This window comes from Rhinatrema bivittatum, chromosome 2 (genome assembly GCF_901001135.1).
Source record: "Rhinatrema bivittatum chromosome 2, aRhiBiv1.1, whole genome shotgun sequence".
NCBI classification, from domain to species: Eukaryota; Metazoa; Chordata; class Amphibia; order Gymnophiona; family Rhinatrematidae; genus Rhinatrema; species Rhinatrema bivittatum.
In genome coordinates this window covers 51,931,830-51,949,600 of record NC_042616.1, presented here as the reverse complement: position 1 = coordinate 51,949,600, position 17,771 = coordinate 51,931,830, and the positions used below count along the sequence as shown (strand labels likewise).

Sequence of the window (17,771 nt, the reverse complement as noted above, 5' to 3'; positions counted from 1 at the left end):
CACATACAGAAGCGCGCGAAAATGTCGCCGCAGCCTACTACACAGTGCTCAGGCAAAAACCTAACTGCAGGGCCTTGCCCACAGGGCCGCTCAATCCGCCAGGCTGCCCAATTCCCCTAACCCCCACAGGAGTGGGAACTGATGTTGGAATGGCGCACCGAGCATGGAGACTGGAGGATGTCCTGTAAACCCCTCTACACTGTCTCTACCTTCACGTAATTCTTTTTTTTTTTTTTTTTAAACTTACCGAGCTCATCCCTTACTGGCTGAGTACAGAGATGGTCTCCGGCTGTGAGGGAAGAGGGCATGTGCTGTCACCACTGCGCTTGGCCTCTGCAACTTCTGCCTTTAAGCTGTAAATCAGCTAAGTCCACACCGGAAAACCCAGCCACCAGCCAAGGCACACATCTGAGGGACCATGGAAATCACCTCAGGATTTCTCCACTGGGGGAGGGACCATCTGATTTCACTAAAGGAGAGCGGGGCTTTTCTTTTTCTATTTTAAAATTCTCCTTCCAAAATCTGAAGCAATCCCTATAGAAGATGCACATCCACCATCTGCTGGAGATGGAGAATACTGGGAGGCTGGTGTCACTGCAGGAATATATATACTGTGCTGTCACTTGCTCCATCTCCATCTTCTGGCAGGGGAGCATAACCCACTGGACCTGAGTCCATCTGTCTACATCCTAGGAAATGTGTGCTTTTACTGTCTGTTTCTGGCAAAGGAGTCTAAATGCGTCCTAGTAAGGCTTGATCAACTATTGAATTAATTTTGGTTGTCTGTTATGCATTGCAGGCAAATGTTACAGTTGATGTCAATGTCATTTGCATTTTAAAAGATGAGCAGTGAGTAGTCTCTATGATGAGTTCTTTTATTGAGGTTTATGTTTTATTTGATTGATTTAATTTGGTTTATGTTTTATTGTAGTTTGTTTTGATTGTCTAATGCTGTTTTATTATGTGTTTCTGTTTTATAATTATGATTTTATGGATGTAAAATTTGGAAACCGCCTAGAAATTATGATATGCCATATACAAATATTTAATAAATAACTAACTAAATAAATAAGATTAGCCCACTGTGATCTCAGTTGACGAACAGATACATATTTCTTCAGTGCAGCACTACTACGAGATGGAAACTCGCTATGCAACGTTTTAAGCACTAATACTAAGATTTTAAATTTTCCTCTTCTATTAACTGGAAGCTAGTGCAACAATTTCAAAATTGGTCTAATGTGATAACAGAGAGAAGCACCGACTATCAGATGAGCACCATATTTTAGACCAGCAGTAGCACCCTCATTATAGAAACTGTTAGGCCTGTATAAAGTGAATTACATTAATCAAGGCCACCAAAGAAACCACAGATAGAAAACCATCAGATTTCAGTATTGGTTTTATATAGGAAAATTAGTTCTTACCTGATAATTTTCGTTTCCTGTAGTACCACGAATAGTCCAGACTGCTGGGGTTTGCCTCCCTTCCAGCAGATGGAGACAGAGAAAAGCTTGTAAAGCACCCCCTCTTAACCTAGTGTGCTACCTGCATCTCCTCAGTATAAACAGTATCAAAGCAGAAATAACTTGGAGGATAATAGTGCAGCAAAAATGTAGAAATTTGTAGATCAAGCAAAAAACCAAACCAGAAAACTATTGAACTGAGTAATATAATCAAATAAACATGAAGCCTTCTTTTGGTTTCTTCAATAAGATTTCTTCAGTAGAAAATAAATATCAGAGTGGACTCTCAATACAAGGGAGGGTGTCTGGACTGATCCGTGGTACTACAGGAACAAAAATTATCAGGTAAGAACTAATTTTCCTTTCCCTGTACGTACCCGGATCAGTCCAGACTGCTTCCCTACCCCGGGTTGGACGATGAGAGGCCTGCTCAAAGAATACCGCTGCCAAAATTGCCATCGTCTGGAGCTGGAACGTCCAAACGGTAGTGACGAGCAAAAGTGTGTAGCGTCTTCCATGTCGCCGCCCTGCAAATCTCCTGCGGCAACCCCGACTGACACTCAGCCCAAGAGGAGGCCTGAGCGCATAGCGAATGCACTTTCAAACCCTCAGGAAACGGCCGGCCCCGACAAATGTAAGCCGACAAGATAGCCTCCTTCAGCCACCAGGCTATAGTCACCTTAGAAGCTTGCTGTCCTTTCCTCGCACCATTCCATAAGACAAATAAATGGTCCGAAACACGGAAAGAATTTGTGATCTCCAAACAGCGCAGAAGAACCCTCCTGACATTGAGACGTCTTAACTCCCTAGCATGTGGCGCAGCCGAATCGATGCTCGAAAACGCCGGAAGCTCCACACACTGATTCAGGTGGAACAATGAAACCACCTTCAGCAAAAAGGAAAGAAAGGTCCTAAGAGAGACCCCCCCGAATCCGAAAAGCATAGAAAAGGCTCCTGACAAGAAAGGGCTTGAAGCACAGACATCCTGCGAGCTGAGCAAATAGCTACCAGAAACACCATCTTTAGGGTGAGGTCCTTTAAGGTAACCCGTTTAAGAGTCTCAAAAGGAACGTCACAGAAGACTCTAAGTATTAAATTCAGGCTCCGAGATGGACAGACCGACCGGACTAGAGGATTCAAATGTTTCGCTCCTCAAAGGAAATCGACCACACTGGGATGTGCCGCTAGGGAACTGCCATTAAGTTTGCCTAGAAGACAACCTAAGGCTGCCACCTGGACCCGAAGGGAATTAAAAGACAATCCTTTAGCCAAGCCTTTCTATTGATTTATAACATTTAAACAACAAATGTAATAATCCAGGAATTTCCAGAAAACAATTACCATATTCAATTTTCAATACATAATAATACTCTTATATTCTAGCCCACATCTAGGGGGAGAAGGAAGTTCCTACTGCTGGATGTCTACTTTCTTATGCAACCCTATCTCCAACAACATCACTATATTTCTGGGATTTATCCTTTAAAAATCGCTCCAAGTGTGTGAGATCTGTGAAAATGAACTTATTATTCTGAAATATTACATGACATTTGCAGGGGGATTTTAGAAAGAAACTTGCTCCTATTTCAAGAGCCTGTTTCTTAAGAACAAGAAACTGTTTCCTTCGCGCTTGTGTTGCGCGGGAGACATCAGGAAATACTATTATTTTTTGCCCGCAAAATATAAAATCTTTATTTTGAAAATATTTTGAGAAAAATAAGTCTTTATCCCTTTTCAATGAAAAGGAAATCAATAATGTTGCTCTAGTCTGAATACTATCCATGGAGTCTTCCAGAAATGTGGAGACTCCAGGACTATTCAAGCTATCTATTCCTCCCTATCTATTAGCCAAGCCTTTCTGTGTAAAAGCCAAAATCTGTGGCATGGAAGAATGGCACGGAAGGACCCCCTGCTCCTTACACCATAACCTTCCATACCCGAATATACATTCCATACCCGAATATACATCAACGAGGTAGAAGGTTTGCGCGCTCATAGAAGGGTAGTAATAATGTCCTCCTGATAACCTTTCTTCCTCAATCACCTCTGCTCAAAAGCCAGGCCGCTAGACAAAAGCGATTCACCTGATCGAAAAATACAGGGCCTTGATGTAGCAAAAGGGGGAGATGACCCAATCTGAGGGGACCGTCCACTGCGAGGTTGACCATGTCTGCGAACCATGGATGCTGAGGCCATTCTGGAGCTACCAGGATTACCTTCCCTGGGTGGACCTCTATGCAGCGTAACACTTTTTCGACCAGCGGCCACGGAGGGAAGACATAAAGAAGAATCTTGATCGGCCACGGAAGAACCAAGGCGTCGATCCCTTCTGCCCCGTGTTCCCGTCTGTGACTGAAAAAGTGGGAGGCCTTGGCATTCCTCTGAGTTGCCATCAAGTCCAGATGGGGGAAGCCCCACCTGCGGGTGATGAGAGCCATCGCCACTTCGGATAGTTTCCACTCCCCGGGGATCGATCCATTGTCAACTCAAGAAATCCACCTGCACGTTGTCCATGCCTGCGATATGCGATGCTGCTAGGGTGGTGAGATGCTTTTCCGCAATGGGTACAATTTTTCCACGACACGCCCCACTCGGAGGCCTGTATCCGGAACATCCCACTCACGAGTCATCAACTGTTGGAGCATGGGATGAAGAGGAAATGTGCGGGAGGGACCCCGCAACCCAGCTAAGACCGGGTCTACCGAGCCTTGAGGAAGTGCCTCTTGAGGAAGGTCCACACCGAGCTCCACAAAGACCCACTGAATAAGCGGGTCCAATTCCTCCTTGTGAAACAGGCGGACTACATCAGGATCATCACCTTCCAGAGGAGCTGCCTTCCCAAGGTCTTCGTCCGGGTCCCCCCCCAGGGAGGGGTGGAAGAGCCAGGGATGCATCTGCCTGGCCTTCTCCCATTGGGTCAGATACGGGGGCTCCAGACCCAGGAAGAGAAGAGCCCCAAAGCTTTTTTACCTGCAAAGACCCCTGGGGGTCTTGAGATCTAGGCACTTTACTTGGGGGACCCTCAGGCCTACCCTACCAGGAAGAATAGTCTCCCCTGATTCCTGCCTACCCCCTGGGAGGCTGGATCTGCTGTACTGCTTGATCTGCAAAAACCTTTCCCTTGCTGTTTCTGTTTACTTTTTTTTTTTGGTAAAAAACTTTACTCTCTCTACTGCCACTAATGTATATTTCCTCCTTGTCTGTTTTTTTTTTTTTTTTTTTTAAGATTAGCCTACACCTAAGAAAAAAGTGCAGACCGCAGGTTTTGCACCACCTCCATCTACTGGAGACAAAGAAATACTGAGGAGATGCAGGTAGCAAACCAGGTTAAGAGGAGGTGCTTTACAAGTTTTTCTCTGTCTCCATCTGCTGGAAGGGAGACAAAACCCAGCAGTCTGGACTGATCCGGGTACGTACAGGGAAGTGTAAATGCTTTAAAAAATCCAGCCTGTAAAGTCAATAAATAATGTTTCTATAATGCAGACTCGGTTAAAGCAGAAACCAAGTCAACCCTAGATCTCATGCTGCTACATTTAAGCAGACAAAATTGTTGGCAATGGAATGCCATCCACCCTTATCACACAACTTACTGATGATTCATCCTTACCAATAACTGTAGTGGCTAGTCCAGGTATGCCAGTCTGGTACATGCCAGTATATACTCCAGGTTCTCCTGTAAATCCATGTTTCCCATCACCTTCCGACGTGGAAACCCTGACACCAGATGTAATCCGAGCCATGCCTGGTGCAGTTGTTTCCAAAACTTCTGTTACACCAGGAACTGTATGCCCTGGATGTTCTGTTGCGAACGGGACAGGAACAGATGGCTTCCTGCTCTCTCCGGGTTTTTCTGTGATTCTAATTCCAGGTTTTCCACTGGCTTCAAACTCCGTTGGAATTCCCGGCTCACCCGTAATTCCTGTCCCAGATTCTTCTGTTGCTTTATGGCCAGGCTTGGAAGTCGCTATTCCTGGAGTTCCCGTGACTCGTGCTCCTTGATCCACTCCTGGCTCTCCAGTAGACCAGGATACCATGGTAGCTGTCCCTGGTCCCGAGAGAATGTTGGAGAAGATTACAAATCAGTCAACATTTATAAAGCCCTAAAGCAGTGTGCAGTGAATAGAAGCATGAATTCTATACATACATTAGGCAGACTGGAGCATTAGCTATAGTTACTCCAAGCTTGTGCTACTTCAATGAATTATAATATCTTATCAGTGAAAACGAATGAGTGGAAAATGAACTACAAGACATACCACATTATCGTTCAAATAAGGAAAGTTAAAGTAGGCCAAATGCCAAAGATCCCTCTCTCTGGAACGCTGTATCTTAATTATAACATATCCTATGCAAAGATTAATGGAACAATGCAATATCTGATCAGCGAATTATGCCAGATTAAGCACAGTAAACCAGGTACATCATGGGGATTGCTTGCCCTACACCCAGTCACCGTAACCCTGAAGGATGCTGTGTGCTGGGTCTTCAGCGGGGCCTCTATAATCACAGATATTACGAATGCCCCACGTTGAGCTGCCCTTGGGAAGACTCCATTTTTCTGTCATTTATTTGGGACTTAGGTATCCCTCCATGTCCCTCTCTCCACTCCCTCCCTCCCCATAAAGATATTTAGATCTCCTTATTTCTTCTCATCGCTCACTTTTTTCAGCACGGTATTGCTCTTCCTGTGCGTCTCTCTTGTTCTTTCCTCTCTCTTCCTCTTCCATTCATGCTCCTTTACCTCCGGCCTCTCTCTTGCTGTTTTCACTCTCCCACTCAAAAACTCTTTCCTCCCTCCTTCCCTTGAACTAGGGAGTCCTCATCACCCCACCACCTCCTTGGGGCTTCTCTATTCTTGACATCCTGCTTTTATTTTTACCTTCTGCCTTCACCTTGGTCACCTAATCTCCAATTTAGCATTCTAGTTGTTTATGGCCGTCTTGTATTATTGCGTTATGTATTGAAAAGTGTGTTTTACGAATGTTCTATTGTAATCCGCACTGGGCTGACACCTGGAAGTAGCAGAATAGGGAAGTAGCAGAATATAAAAGATTCTAAATAAATAATAAATATCCCGTCTCTAGTGGAGATGAAACATGGCTGATCACCGTCCACTTTATAAGCCAAAGGGAGAACCAGTAGTAGTAGTCAGAAGATTGAAACCATTACTCACACCTGCCCACTTCAGAACAGTATTGCAAACACTTATCTTTTCTAGCACTGACTACATTGGTTACCCATCGAACACAGGATAAAATACAAAGCCTTATGCACCATACACAAACTAATATATGATAAAGAAGCAGACTGGCTAAACACAGCCTTACGAGTACACGTTCCACAAAAAAACCTCCGCTCAGCAAACAAAGCACTACTAACAATCCCTTCAGTAAAGTCAGCAAAATTAACCCAAGTGAGAGAAAGGGCTTTATCATTGGCTGGGCCCATACTATGGAACACGATGCCACCCGAACTCAGATTACAGAATAATCTCAAAACTTTTAAGAAAAATTTAAAAACATGGCTCTTTAAAAAAGCCTTCACTAAAGAGTGTGGAGGATAGAGAATGAAAGTACAGGGTAATGCAGATGAGAATGAATTTACTCAATCCTACATTTAAGAAGTATTTCTTCTTAAATGTTATTGTTATTTCTCGTCTATCCTATTTAATTATTTACCCTCCTCCCAGTTTCTAATTCCCTGTTAATATGTAATTTCCATACTTTACCAGTTTTGATGTAAACCGGCATGATGTCCACAACTAATGACGGTATATAAAAATGTTTAAAATTAAATAAAGTAATGTCTCAAAGCGATAGTAACTCAATAATATACCTGGACTTGACCAACATTATTCAAATAATGATTTTATTTATGAAATTGTAACCGAACTTTATTGGCACCTGTTAGAATGTACGATATCCTACATTTACTTACCTTAGTCTATGTGCCTATTTGTAAACTGTTGCGATGGTATATAACTTAGCGACAGTATAGAAAAATGTTTAAATAAATAAATAAATAAATAAATAAATAAAAGAGAGTAGATTTTCACACATCCAATAAATCAGCAACACTGAGTGATGCGAGTGAAAAGTTACGAGTTGTCCACCCCAATTGCCAAGGCAGATATTAATCATGAATACAGAGTTCTATATTCAGTAGGCCGTTTAGCGGACAGGTTATCCATCTACAGTTAGCCGGATAACTTGTCACGTATATTCAATGGGAGGAATATCCTCCTGAATATCCCAGCCTAAAGTCATCTGTCTATGTATAGCTAGATAACAAAAACACCTAACCAGCTATCTTTGAAAATAGCCAGGTAAATTCTTTTAGCTATGCGGCCTTATGTGGCCAGATAACACGCTACTTAACTGGATATCTTGAAAAGATCTGAAACGGTCTAAAGATCTGAAAGTTATGTGGCTAAGCAAACCAGACGCACCCGACATTCGGCTGGATTAGCCGGATATCTCAGCCCCTCCCCGGAATGCCCTGGAAATGCCCCTTTTTCTCCAACTAAAGTCTAGCCAGGGAACTAGTTACCCCGCTAGAATTTAGCCGGATAAGGGCTAAGTATAGCCGAGAGAGCCATTTAAACAGATAACTATTGCATTATCCATCAAAATAGCTTTTGAATACGGACCGCACAACGTCTATTCAAGACCTTCAAATAAGCAAGGTTCAAAATAGTGACACAAATCACTGAGTTCCCCCACCCTCCGCCACAGACCTGTGTTTCAGCCGGAGGCTGCGATGGGAGGGACTGAAGGGCAAGCAGCTCAAGCTTTTGCAACGTATTCATATTACTTAACGGAGAAGCTTTTATTGATACTGACAACACAGAGAGCTTCCCACTTTATAACCCATCTAAGTATTTATGCACACAAACTCTACCTCAGACATCGCTGGGTTAAACAAACCTGATTCTTTTCGTCATAGGTCATCTAGACCTCATGTTATTTTTAATGCTCTCTCCTCTGGAGAAGTTTCTCTGACTCCTCCACGTCCTTCTTGAAGGGTGGGGAGAAGATGGAGTATTTACTTCTGTGCCTCTGGTCCCATGGTCCCTAGCAGTGAATCTGTCTGAGATGGTGGTCACTCACCTCCCTGAGCTCCTGTGGTTGGATATATGAGGGTGAGCGTTTTGTCCTCGGATTTGGCCTCACTGCTCTCATTGGCTGTCCCAGGGAGCCCTTCTGGTGGAAACACTGTCCCCCCAGTCACTGCTGATGGGTGCCTGGTCAGAGGGGGCAAGGTGGTCCCTTGGGAAGAAAAAAAAAAAGAAAAGACAGCTAAAGAGGATGCAGCCATAGGGAAGACCTTCATGTAGAATTACTGCACCCCTTCCCCGTCTCTAAGACCCAAGTCTGCAGAGCTTCACTCTTCATTCTTTCACCGCTAGGTCCCTTCCATCCCATCTACTTCTGTCATTCTCCCGCTCTACTCCCAGCCTTGTATTCCCTGCTAAAAACACTTTCTTCTCTTGTAGGACAGCAAGGCCCAGCGCCTCCTTCGTAATAATAAGAATTCATCTTCATATCCCTCGTCCACGTAGAGAGTCCCATAGGAAACAGCACTGCACTGTCACAAAGCCCCTGGCCAGAAGAGCTTTATATATTCTGCATCAGAGCCTCGTATCAGGGCCCACACTGAGTGCTGACCACAGGAACAGAGAGGGCTCTCCAAGTTCACAGCACAGTTTGCCAGCTTAGTTCACATTTGGGATATCATCAAATCCCTTCAGTAATACTGCAGATCTGGGATTTTACCACATAGGATGGTACTGGTAGGAGAAACTGATATACTCCCCATTACCATCTGAGCACCCTGGATTCATATAGCACTATCACGGGGACGCTATAATATCCCCACCTGTTGTATGTCTACTCTGCAAGTAAATCCTAGGGTGAAACTCCAAACCTACCACTTTCTTCTTCATCCAAGAAGTCCTTGCAGTTGGCTTTCCCATCGCACAGGGCCGAGGTGGCACCCATACACTCCCCACCGCGGCACTCGAACTTCCCCCGTTGGCAGCGAGCAGGCCTCACCTCCCCAAACCCAGTCTGTGACCCTCCCCGTGGGCTCCCGTGCCCAAAAGCTGATTGTGACAGAGGCTATATTAATATCATCCAGCCTAAACATCTCCCCCTGCTGCAGATTAAGCCCATTACCTCATCTCCTAGCCCTAGTTGAGATGAAACATGACTGATCATTGCCCGCTTTATAACCTCCCTCCCCCCCCATTTATGCACACAAATACGACTTTCGAGTCACCCCTCAATCATCGCTGGGTTAAATAAACCTGATTCCTGGATATACTCGGAGATTGGAGGGAGCCATGAGTGAAAGAAAAAAGTTTAAAATGGCAATAAGGAAGGGGGTGAGGGGGTCTGGGTCACTCGTGGCCTGTGGCAATGACGCAGAATATGCTGCTCCTGAAAAGGTTAACAGACACCAAATTACTCCGCACTTCTAATAATTATGCATTCAGCCCATGATGTAACTGTGTGTTGGAGAAGGGGCTTCAGGGGAGGAAGGCATAGAGAGCAAGAGAAATGTGAGGTGGCCGCAATCAAATCCCTCCTGTGCACCATGTCAGCGTTTGTATCTATGCAATGATACTTTTTAAAGGCAAACCCCAAGTAAAGCAGCCTTGCTTCGGGAGGAGGGGAGAGAGGACTGGCAGTGTAAAGCAACGAAGCGACTTACTCTTCTTGCAGCCCCCTCCGGAGACGGACATCGGCGGAGACGGACCGCGGCTCCCCTGCCTCCCGGAGGCAGCTGCCGGCGAAGATGGATGCCTGCACGGGCAAAAGCGGCCCCTGTGCGTGCAATTGGGCCGCTCAAGATGTGACGCCAAACGTCGTGACGTCAAATGTCGTGACGTCACGCCTTGAGCGGCCCAATTGCACGCACAGGGGCCGCTTTCGCCCGTGCAGGCATCCATCTTCGCCGGCAGCTGCCTCCGGGAGGCAGGGGAGCCGCAGTCCGTCTCCGCCGATGTCCGTCTCCGGAGGGGGGCTGCAAGAAGAGTAAGTCGCTTCGTTGCTTTACACTGCCAGTCCTCTCTCCCCCCTCTCTGCGCCTTGCTTCGGGAGGAGGGGAGAGAGGACTGGCAATCCTGAGCGTAGGAGAGCCGTCCACTTCCTGGTACCTGTCATTTCAAATGACATTTGAAATGACAGGTACCAGCGTGTCCGTGAAGCGTTAGGCCAGCGCACCCAGGATACTGTATAGCGCTCTATACAGTAAAATGGGTTGCGCGGACCTAACACTTCACGGACGCTTCTTGGACGCAGCTTGCATTTGCAAGCTATTTACATACAGGATCGAGCGGTAGGTGAGCCGGACCTCTGCGTGCGGCAACCGCGGGTGCGCCCGGCACTTAACGCAGCTCTTCCTACCGCTCCTTACTGTATCGGCCTGCAAGTTAGGTAGCTGGCACTGAAAATCATCATTAGCTTCCTTTCTACCCCCAACCTAAGCCCACCCTTGGGCCTGCCCACATTTTGAACTCCTAAATTTAGCTGCTTACTGAAACTTGGATGATTACATTTAGCTGCTCAGCTCAGACAGTTTTCAAAGGCTTTGATCTAACTGGCTACATCCTTACTTAACCACCTAGATCCCATTGAAAACTGACCCGAAAATGACTTGCAAGGATTAGAAATGAGGCACAGGGAAATAAAGTAACTCACTCAGGGTCACACAGAGAGCAGAGATTAACACTGAGGATCAGGGTCATTAAAGGAATCATTGGCAGAGCTGGGATTAACAATGAGATCAGGATCATAGAAGGAATCAGTGGCACAAAGAGGTAGGACAAAGAATCATGTGAGGTCTGGATAGCTCGTGTATAACTGTTGATAAAGTGAAAAGATCCCCCATGTATCATTCAATGCTGCTTAATGACCATTCATAATAGGCACCACTGGCCAAACACAGCCTTCCTTGCCTTTGTTTAATCATTGGTCAAACAGTAAACATTAATACTTGTGAATTCTGAACTTTCTTTTTGTGCTCTCTTTTTTTAAATAGTTTTATAATTTTTATGCCTGTAAAATCAACTCAGCCACAGCACTTGAATCTTTCATCATCGACCATTTATGACTGCCACAAATTCAAATCAATCGTATCACTGGTCACTAATTCATATGAATAAGTTTTTGCCAAGTATATGTAGGCCCCTCACTCTAAGGGTCTGTCAAATCTCACAGACTCCTAAATTGGTACGAGGCCACCTTGCTTTAATTATAACATCATTTTTTTTAAAGGTTTTACTTTTTATATTAAAATGATAACATCTATTTTTGGAAGAATAGAAAAGAAACTAGAAGGCGTCCTCATGTCACGTTCCAAGACTCATCGGATGATTCGAGTCATAGTGGGAGTGAAGAGGAAAGAAAAAAGTCCAACACAACACAATCGGCTCCTTTTTTAGGGACAAACAAGGAGTCCAATTATCCAAGACCGTACAGAGGGCACAGAGGGACGAGATCTTCCAATTGGCAAGGTCCAACAACACGGTCACAGTACCGCAATCAACAGAATTTTTAAGGACGGGAGTAAAACAACAGGACATTGGAGTAATAAACATCTCGAAAGTCGAGTTATCTGAGACTATGCTAGAGGCGTTAGATAAGGGATTATCCTATATCCCTTTCTGTAAATATAATTCATTCAAAACCAGGATCGATTTACATCGTTTTTTCAGAAGATTGCAACTACAGCTGTTTTTTAAAGATCAGGTAACTCACGATCACTCTATTATAGCCCCACGATCCACTTGGATACCGCCAGGCCCTATTGATCCTGCAATAGCTACATTTATGCAGTTAGTTTTAAGAGATGTGGGTCAGTCGGAAGAGCAAGGCCAGATGATGGGCTATTCCAGAGCATCAGACTGGTCATATAATCAATATCATGCTATTAAACAACTTGCAGCTAACCCACACGTCACAGTAAAACCTGCGGATAAAGGTGGAGCTATCGTGATTCAAAATACAGAGGATTATGTACTTGAGATACACCGTCAATTAAATCAAAGTGAGTATTATCAAATTTTATTGAGTGATCCAACAGATGAGCTACAACACATTATCGAGGAGCTTGTTGAGAAAGGCTTTCAAGAAGGATATATTACCTCCAGAGAAGCTCGGGCGTTGAGGGTCTAACAACCGGTGGTCCCGGTATTATATACCCTCCCGAAAGTACATAAAGATGTTAGGGTCCCCCCTGGACGTCCTATAGTCTCTAGTAAAGGCTCAATATTAGAACCTTTGTCAATGTTTCTTGATTTCTTTTTGAAGCCGTATGTGAAAGAGGCCCGTTCATTTTTACAAGATACATCCCACATGCTTCGAATCTTGGATGAAGTATCAGATTTACCGGAAGAATATTGGTTGGTCACCCTTGATGTGACCGCTCTATACACCAATATCCCACAACGGGAAGCATTTGATCTACTGAAGAAGATTTTTCAGTCCCGCCCTCGTCCCCATTCGGTTCCCTCAGGTTTTTTATTGGGTCTTCTAGAATTAGTATTATTCAGGAACTTCTTCAAATTTGATGACACATTGTATCTTCAAGTGAAAGGGGTGGCAATGGGGGCCACAGTTGCCCCCGACATTGCAAACTTATATATGGTGGATTTTGAGGTTCATAAATTGTACAAGTCTCACTGGTTCCAATACATCATAATTTACAAGAGATATATAGATGACATATTTCTCATCTGGGGGTCATCGGAAGACAAATTGCAGATGTTCTTAACATGGATTAATACAATTGACAATAATCTACAATTCACAGCACACGTTGATCGGCAGTCGATTGCATTTTTAGATATTCTGATTCAACGCGATGAAGACCACATCAAACCCACTCTGTATAGGAAGAAAACAGATCGAAACAACTATCTAAGATATTCTAGTGATCATCCCTTGGGTTTAAAGAATGGACTCCCCATTTCTCAATTCTTGCGGTTAAGGCGGATTTGTTCATCGGTAGGAGAGTTTAGGGCACAAGCGCCAGATCTAATAGCAAGATTTTCCCAACGTGGGTATCCCAACACAATTGTGAAGAAAGCATATAAGAGGGCGTTATACACTAATAGAACATTACTCTTACAATACCAACAACGTCCATTCTCACAGAAGTCCACATGCACTCTCCAATATTGCAAACAAGCTAATACAGTGATGAATATCATTAAGTCACACTGGCATATATTGACCTTACATTCTATTTTTCAAACGGGACCAAGGTTTGCATTTTTTAGGGGCCAAAATATCAGAGACATGGTGGTGAAATCCACCTTCGTATCGACAAGCATGCCCCAGCCAACAGGGGGCCACCAGGAGTGTGGTCACTGTGACATGTGCGCACTGGCATTGAAAGGGAGCCAGTGGCAAGTACCAAACTCAGACAAGGTCCTGAAATTAAACGTACTCACCAACTGTGAATCTGAAAAAGTCATATATGCTATACAATGTCCATGTAATCTTCTGTACATTGGGCGTACCAAACGGAAGATTAGAACCAGGCTCATTGAGCATAGAAGCTGCATCAAAACTGGGAAAATTACAGCCCCATTGGTACAACACTGTATTACTTTACAACATAACTTTGTAGACCTTAAATGGCTAGTTCTGGAACAGGTGCAATGTGGCCCACGTGGTGGGGATATTCAAGCTCGCTTAAATATGCGGGAACAGTTTTGGATTTACTGGCTAAACACAATGGACCCGGCAGGGTTGAATGAAAAGATAAATTGGTACTCCCTGATTTAGACTTGCTCTGTGGGTTGAGTTCCGCCAGAAAAAGTTGTTAGTATCTCAAGTTTTGTAGTAAATTGGATGTGAAGTCTACAGTGAAGACTGAGTGACACTGGAGAGTAATGGAGTGCTCTGCCGGTGGACGAGGTGCGTTCAGAGTGTTTGACATTAGCACCCTAAGTGAAGAAGGACGCTGATGATATTAAAATACTGAGACATGCATAAGGGTAGAAGATCGCCGATCATGCCATTTATGATCGGGTATTAGGAAATCTAGATGGGGATCAATGTTTGAAGATCGAGGATTCTTTTGAGAATACCCGGATGTAATTACCCGGTGACGTCGATGCGGACGTGTCAGAGGACTGCTAGTCGCCTGTCTGACCCGATTCTGAATAAGGAGAAGATGATGAGGAATAAGAAGCGCTCACATCAACTGCAACAATAAGAGATATAACATGTGATGTAATCGAATGGGAATACCCGTGGTGATTGTGTATATGAAAAAAAGGGGCGTCGGACGTGAAGGGAGACTGCCCGTGATGACGTAGGTTCCGGTCCGGGCTATAAGAGGTTCACTTTTGACGGGATGCCATTTTAAATACAGAGGCGGCGCAATGGGGCCGCTGGAAAATTAAGATACGTTAAAAGATGCCAAGAAGAGACAAGAAGAAAGAAACTGAAGAAGGCAAATCGCGGTTTTGAAGTTGGGAAAATCGTTTAATCAACAGATACAGAAGGAAATCCCCCTGAAGCAGAACTTTTGGTTCGAAACACGCGCGTGTCGGGGAGAGGGAGATCAGCCAAAATTGGAGCAGATGAGTAGTGATTGTTCCTCTCGTATCTTTTAACTTTGGTGTTATGAAAGCGATGTTGCGATCCCCCCTGCTGCTGCGCTACAGGAGGTCTCTTACCTTCCTCCAGAGGCCGCCTTGAAGCCAGGGCCTCGCCTGTGTTCCATCCGGGACTTGCTCCAGGGCCTGAGAGGCCTAGCTGTGCCTGTGGCTTGCATGCCTCAGCGTTTGGACTTCCTGTTGGGCGACACCCTTCCCTAGGGGCTGGCCCGCAGCTCTCTACCCTAGTTATAGGACCAGCGGTGGGCGGTCCTGGCAAGCTCCTCCCAGGGAGTTGCCTTCTACCTCCAGTATTTAAGGACTGTCTGTTCATTTGCACCGGGCCTCCGGATCGGGCTCTACAGTCGTCTGTAACTTTGCCGATCCAGGTCCCCTGGTTTCGCCTATGCCTTGATGGGTTCCTGTCCTGTGTCTCTGCCTAGATGTTTGTTCCTGTGCCTGCCAGCCGTAAGGACTTCGGATGTGAGTATCCCAGCATCGGAGTTCCTGTTCGCCTGGAGTTTCCCTGCACCCTCCTTCTCAGCGTGGTCCGCGACCAGCCTTCCTGGGCTGTGTAGGGCGCGTCTGGGACAGGGTGGTCCGCGACTCAGTCCCACGGGTGGGCTGAGTAGGGCGCCCTGATGGACAGTGCCATGTTTCCGTCCAGCCTTGTCTACAGTGTCTGCTTCAGCCCTTGCCCGGATGTCTTCCTGTCTCTGCCTTGACCTACGTCCTCGTCTGGTTCCTGAGCCTTCTGTCCTGTTGGGCCCTGGAGTGGCCAACAGGAGGGATTCGTCCCATGGGCTCTTGAGCTTCTGCCAGCCGAGGGGGCTTCGGATGTGAGTATCCCAGCATCGGAGTTCCTGCTCGCCTGGATCTTTCCTGTGTCTCGCTTCAGCCCTTGTCCTGATGTCTCCGTCTTGCTTCAGCCTGCTTCTGCCCCATCTGATGTCTTCTGTTTAAGGACTCTGTCTGCCCTCACCTCTGTCCGGCCTGCTGCCCATTGCCGTTCCCTGCGGCAGGTCCGAAAGGGCCGGGAACAGTCGGAGGACCGTTCATTAGTCAACTTCCCTGTGTTGGCTACCATGGGCATGCAGGTCCGGCTGAGGGTCGGACTCCCTGCTTCTGTTCCTGCCTGCCTGGCTCACCATGCCTGCTCAGCTCACCTCCCACGGTGTGGCTTGGGGCTCCTCCTTGAGTCCTGCCGTGGCCCAAGGGCTCACCACCCGCCCGAGACGACCGCGCCCGCGCGCGCTCATAACAACTTTGGTGTTATGAAAGCGATGATTGAACGTGGTTAAAGTGATTATTGAACTGACTGACATGGGGAAGTTTTAATATAAAAAGTAAAACCTTTAAAAAAATGATGTTATAATTAAAGCAAGGTGGCCTCGTACCAATTTGGAAGTCTGTGAGATTTGACAGACCCTTAGAGTGAGGGGCCTACATATACTTGGCAAAAACTTATTCATATGAATTAGTGACCAGTGATACGATTGATTTGAATTTGTGGGTGCACAATTAAGGTACACTGGAATACAGTGGTGTATGGGTAGAAGGTTGTCATTTATGACTGCATCAGGGGGAATACAGGATGACTTCTTTCAACCTTCAACGGAGTAAGGATTGCGCTGTAGTCAGTTTATATGGTGGCGTCTCAAATCCCACTTGGCAGCAAACAACGCCAAGTTCTGCATCATATTTTTTTTGTTGGGTATTTAAAAGGTATCACAACCTACAACACTTCCAGAGGGGACACCGTGCAAAACTGAAATAGCAAAAAGGACACAGAGGCTGGCGGCACCTCATAAACTAACAGATTTATGGAAACACAGGCTGATGGCAGAAAATTCTTTTTCACTCAACGCACAATTAAACTCTGGAATTTGTTGCCAGAGGATGTGGTTAGTGCAGTTACTGTAGCTGTGTTTAAAAAAGGATTGGATAAGTTCTTGGAGGAGAAGTCCATTCACTGCTATTAATCAAGTTTACTTAGGGAATAGCCACTGCTATTAATTGCATCAGTAGCATGGGATCTTCTTAGTGTTTGGGTAATTGCCAGGTCCTTATGGCCTGGATTGGTCACTGTTGGAAACAGGATGCTGGGCTTAATGGACCCTTGGTCTGACCCAGCGTGGCAATTTCTTATGTTCTTATGATGTGCTTGAAAGCTTATGCTTCCATATATCTGCTGGTTTATAAAGAGCCACCAGCCTCTGTGTTGATTTTACAAACTACAAAGGCTGCAGTTTTCTCCAGGAACAGTACGGCTACCAGAACTCCGTACTGTCACACACACCAGGAGTTCTCCTGCTTCATCTTTCAGTGCCCTCTAACTTTAATTCTCATCTTCCTCTCACCTTAACGAGTACCTTTGGATCTTTTCCCATCTGATCCGGGTACGTACAGGGAATTCTTATCTTCCTCTCACCTTAACGAGTACCTTTGGATCTTTTCCCATCATCCCTCTTTAAACCAGCAGTGCTGATCATTAAGTTATAAAGGGCCTGGCCTCCAGCTTACCCCAGGGGCAGCCCAGCACCTCTGCCCGCAGGTAAACGCTCCGGTGATATTCCACAGGCAAAATGCGCAGGAAGCGAGTCAGCAGAGTGCGGCCCAGCTCTCGTCTCACCGGCGTGTCGCTGTCCAGATTCGCCTCAAAAATCTGAGGGGGCAAACAGAGAAGAGGA

General features: G+C 45.5%; 1 protein-coding gene across 1 annotated transcript in view; it reads right to left on the bottom strand.

The window, feature by feature from the left end:
- The window catches only part of LOC115083210 (SCO-spondin-like), a 508,366-nt gene that overhangs the window by 296,852 nt on the left and 193,743 nt on the right, over positions 1-17,771 (bottom strand). Inside the window, exons 51-53 of the mRNA XM_029587016.1 lie at positions 17,605-17,746; positions 8,576-8,734; positions 5,074-5,511 (exon numbers count right to left, since the gene is read on the bottom strand). Coding sequence (XP_029442876.1) covers positions 5,074-5,511; positions 8,576-8,734; positions 17,605-17,746 — 739 coding nt within the window. The remainder of the gene's footprint in view (positions 1-5,073; positions 5,512-8,575; positions 8,735-17,604; positions 17,747-17,771) is intronic.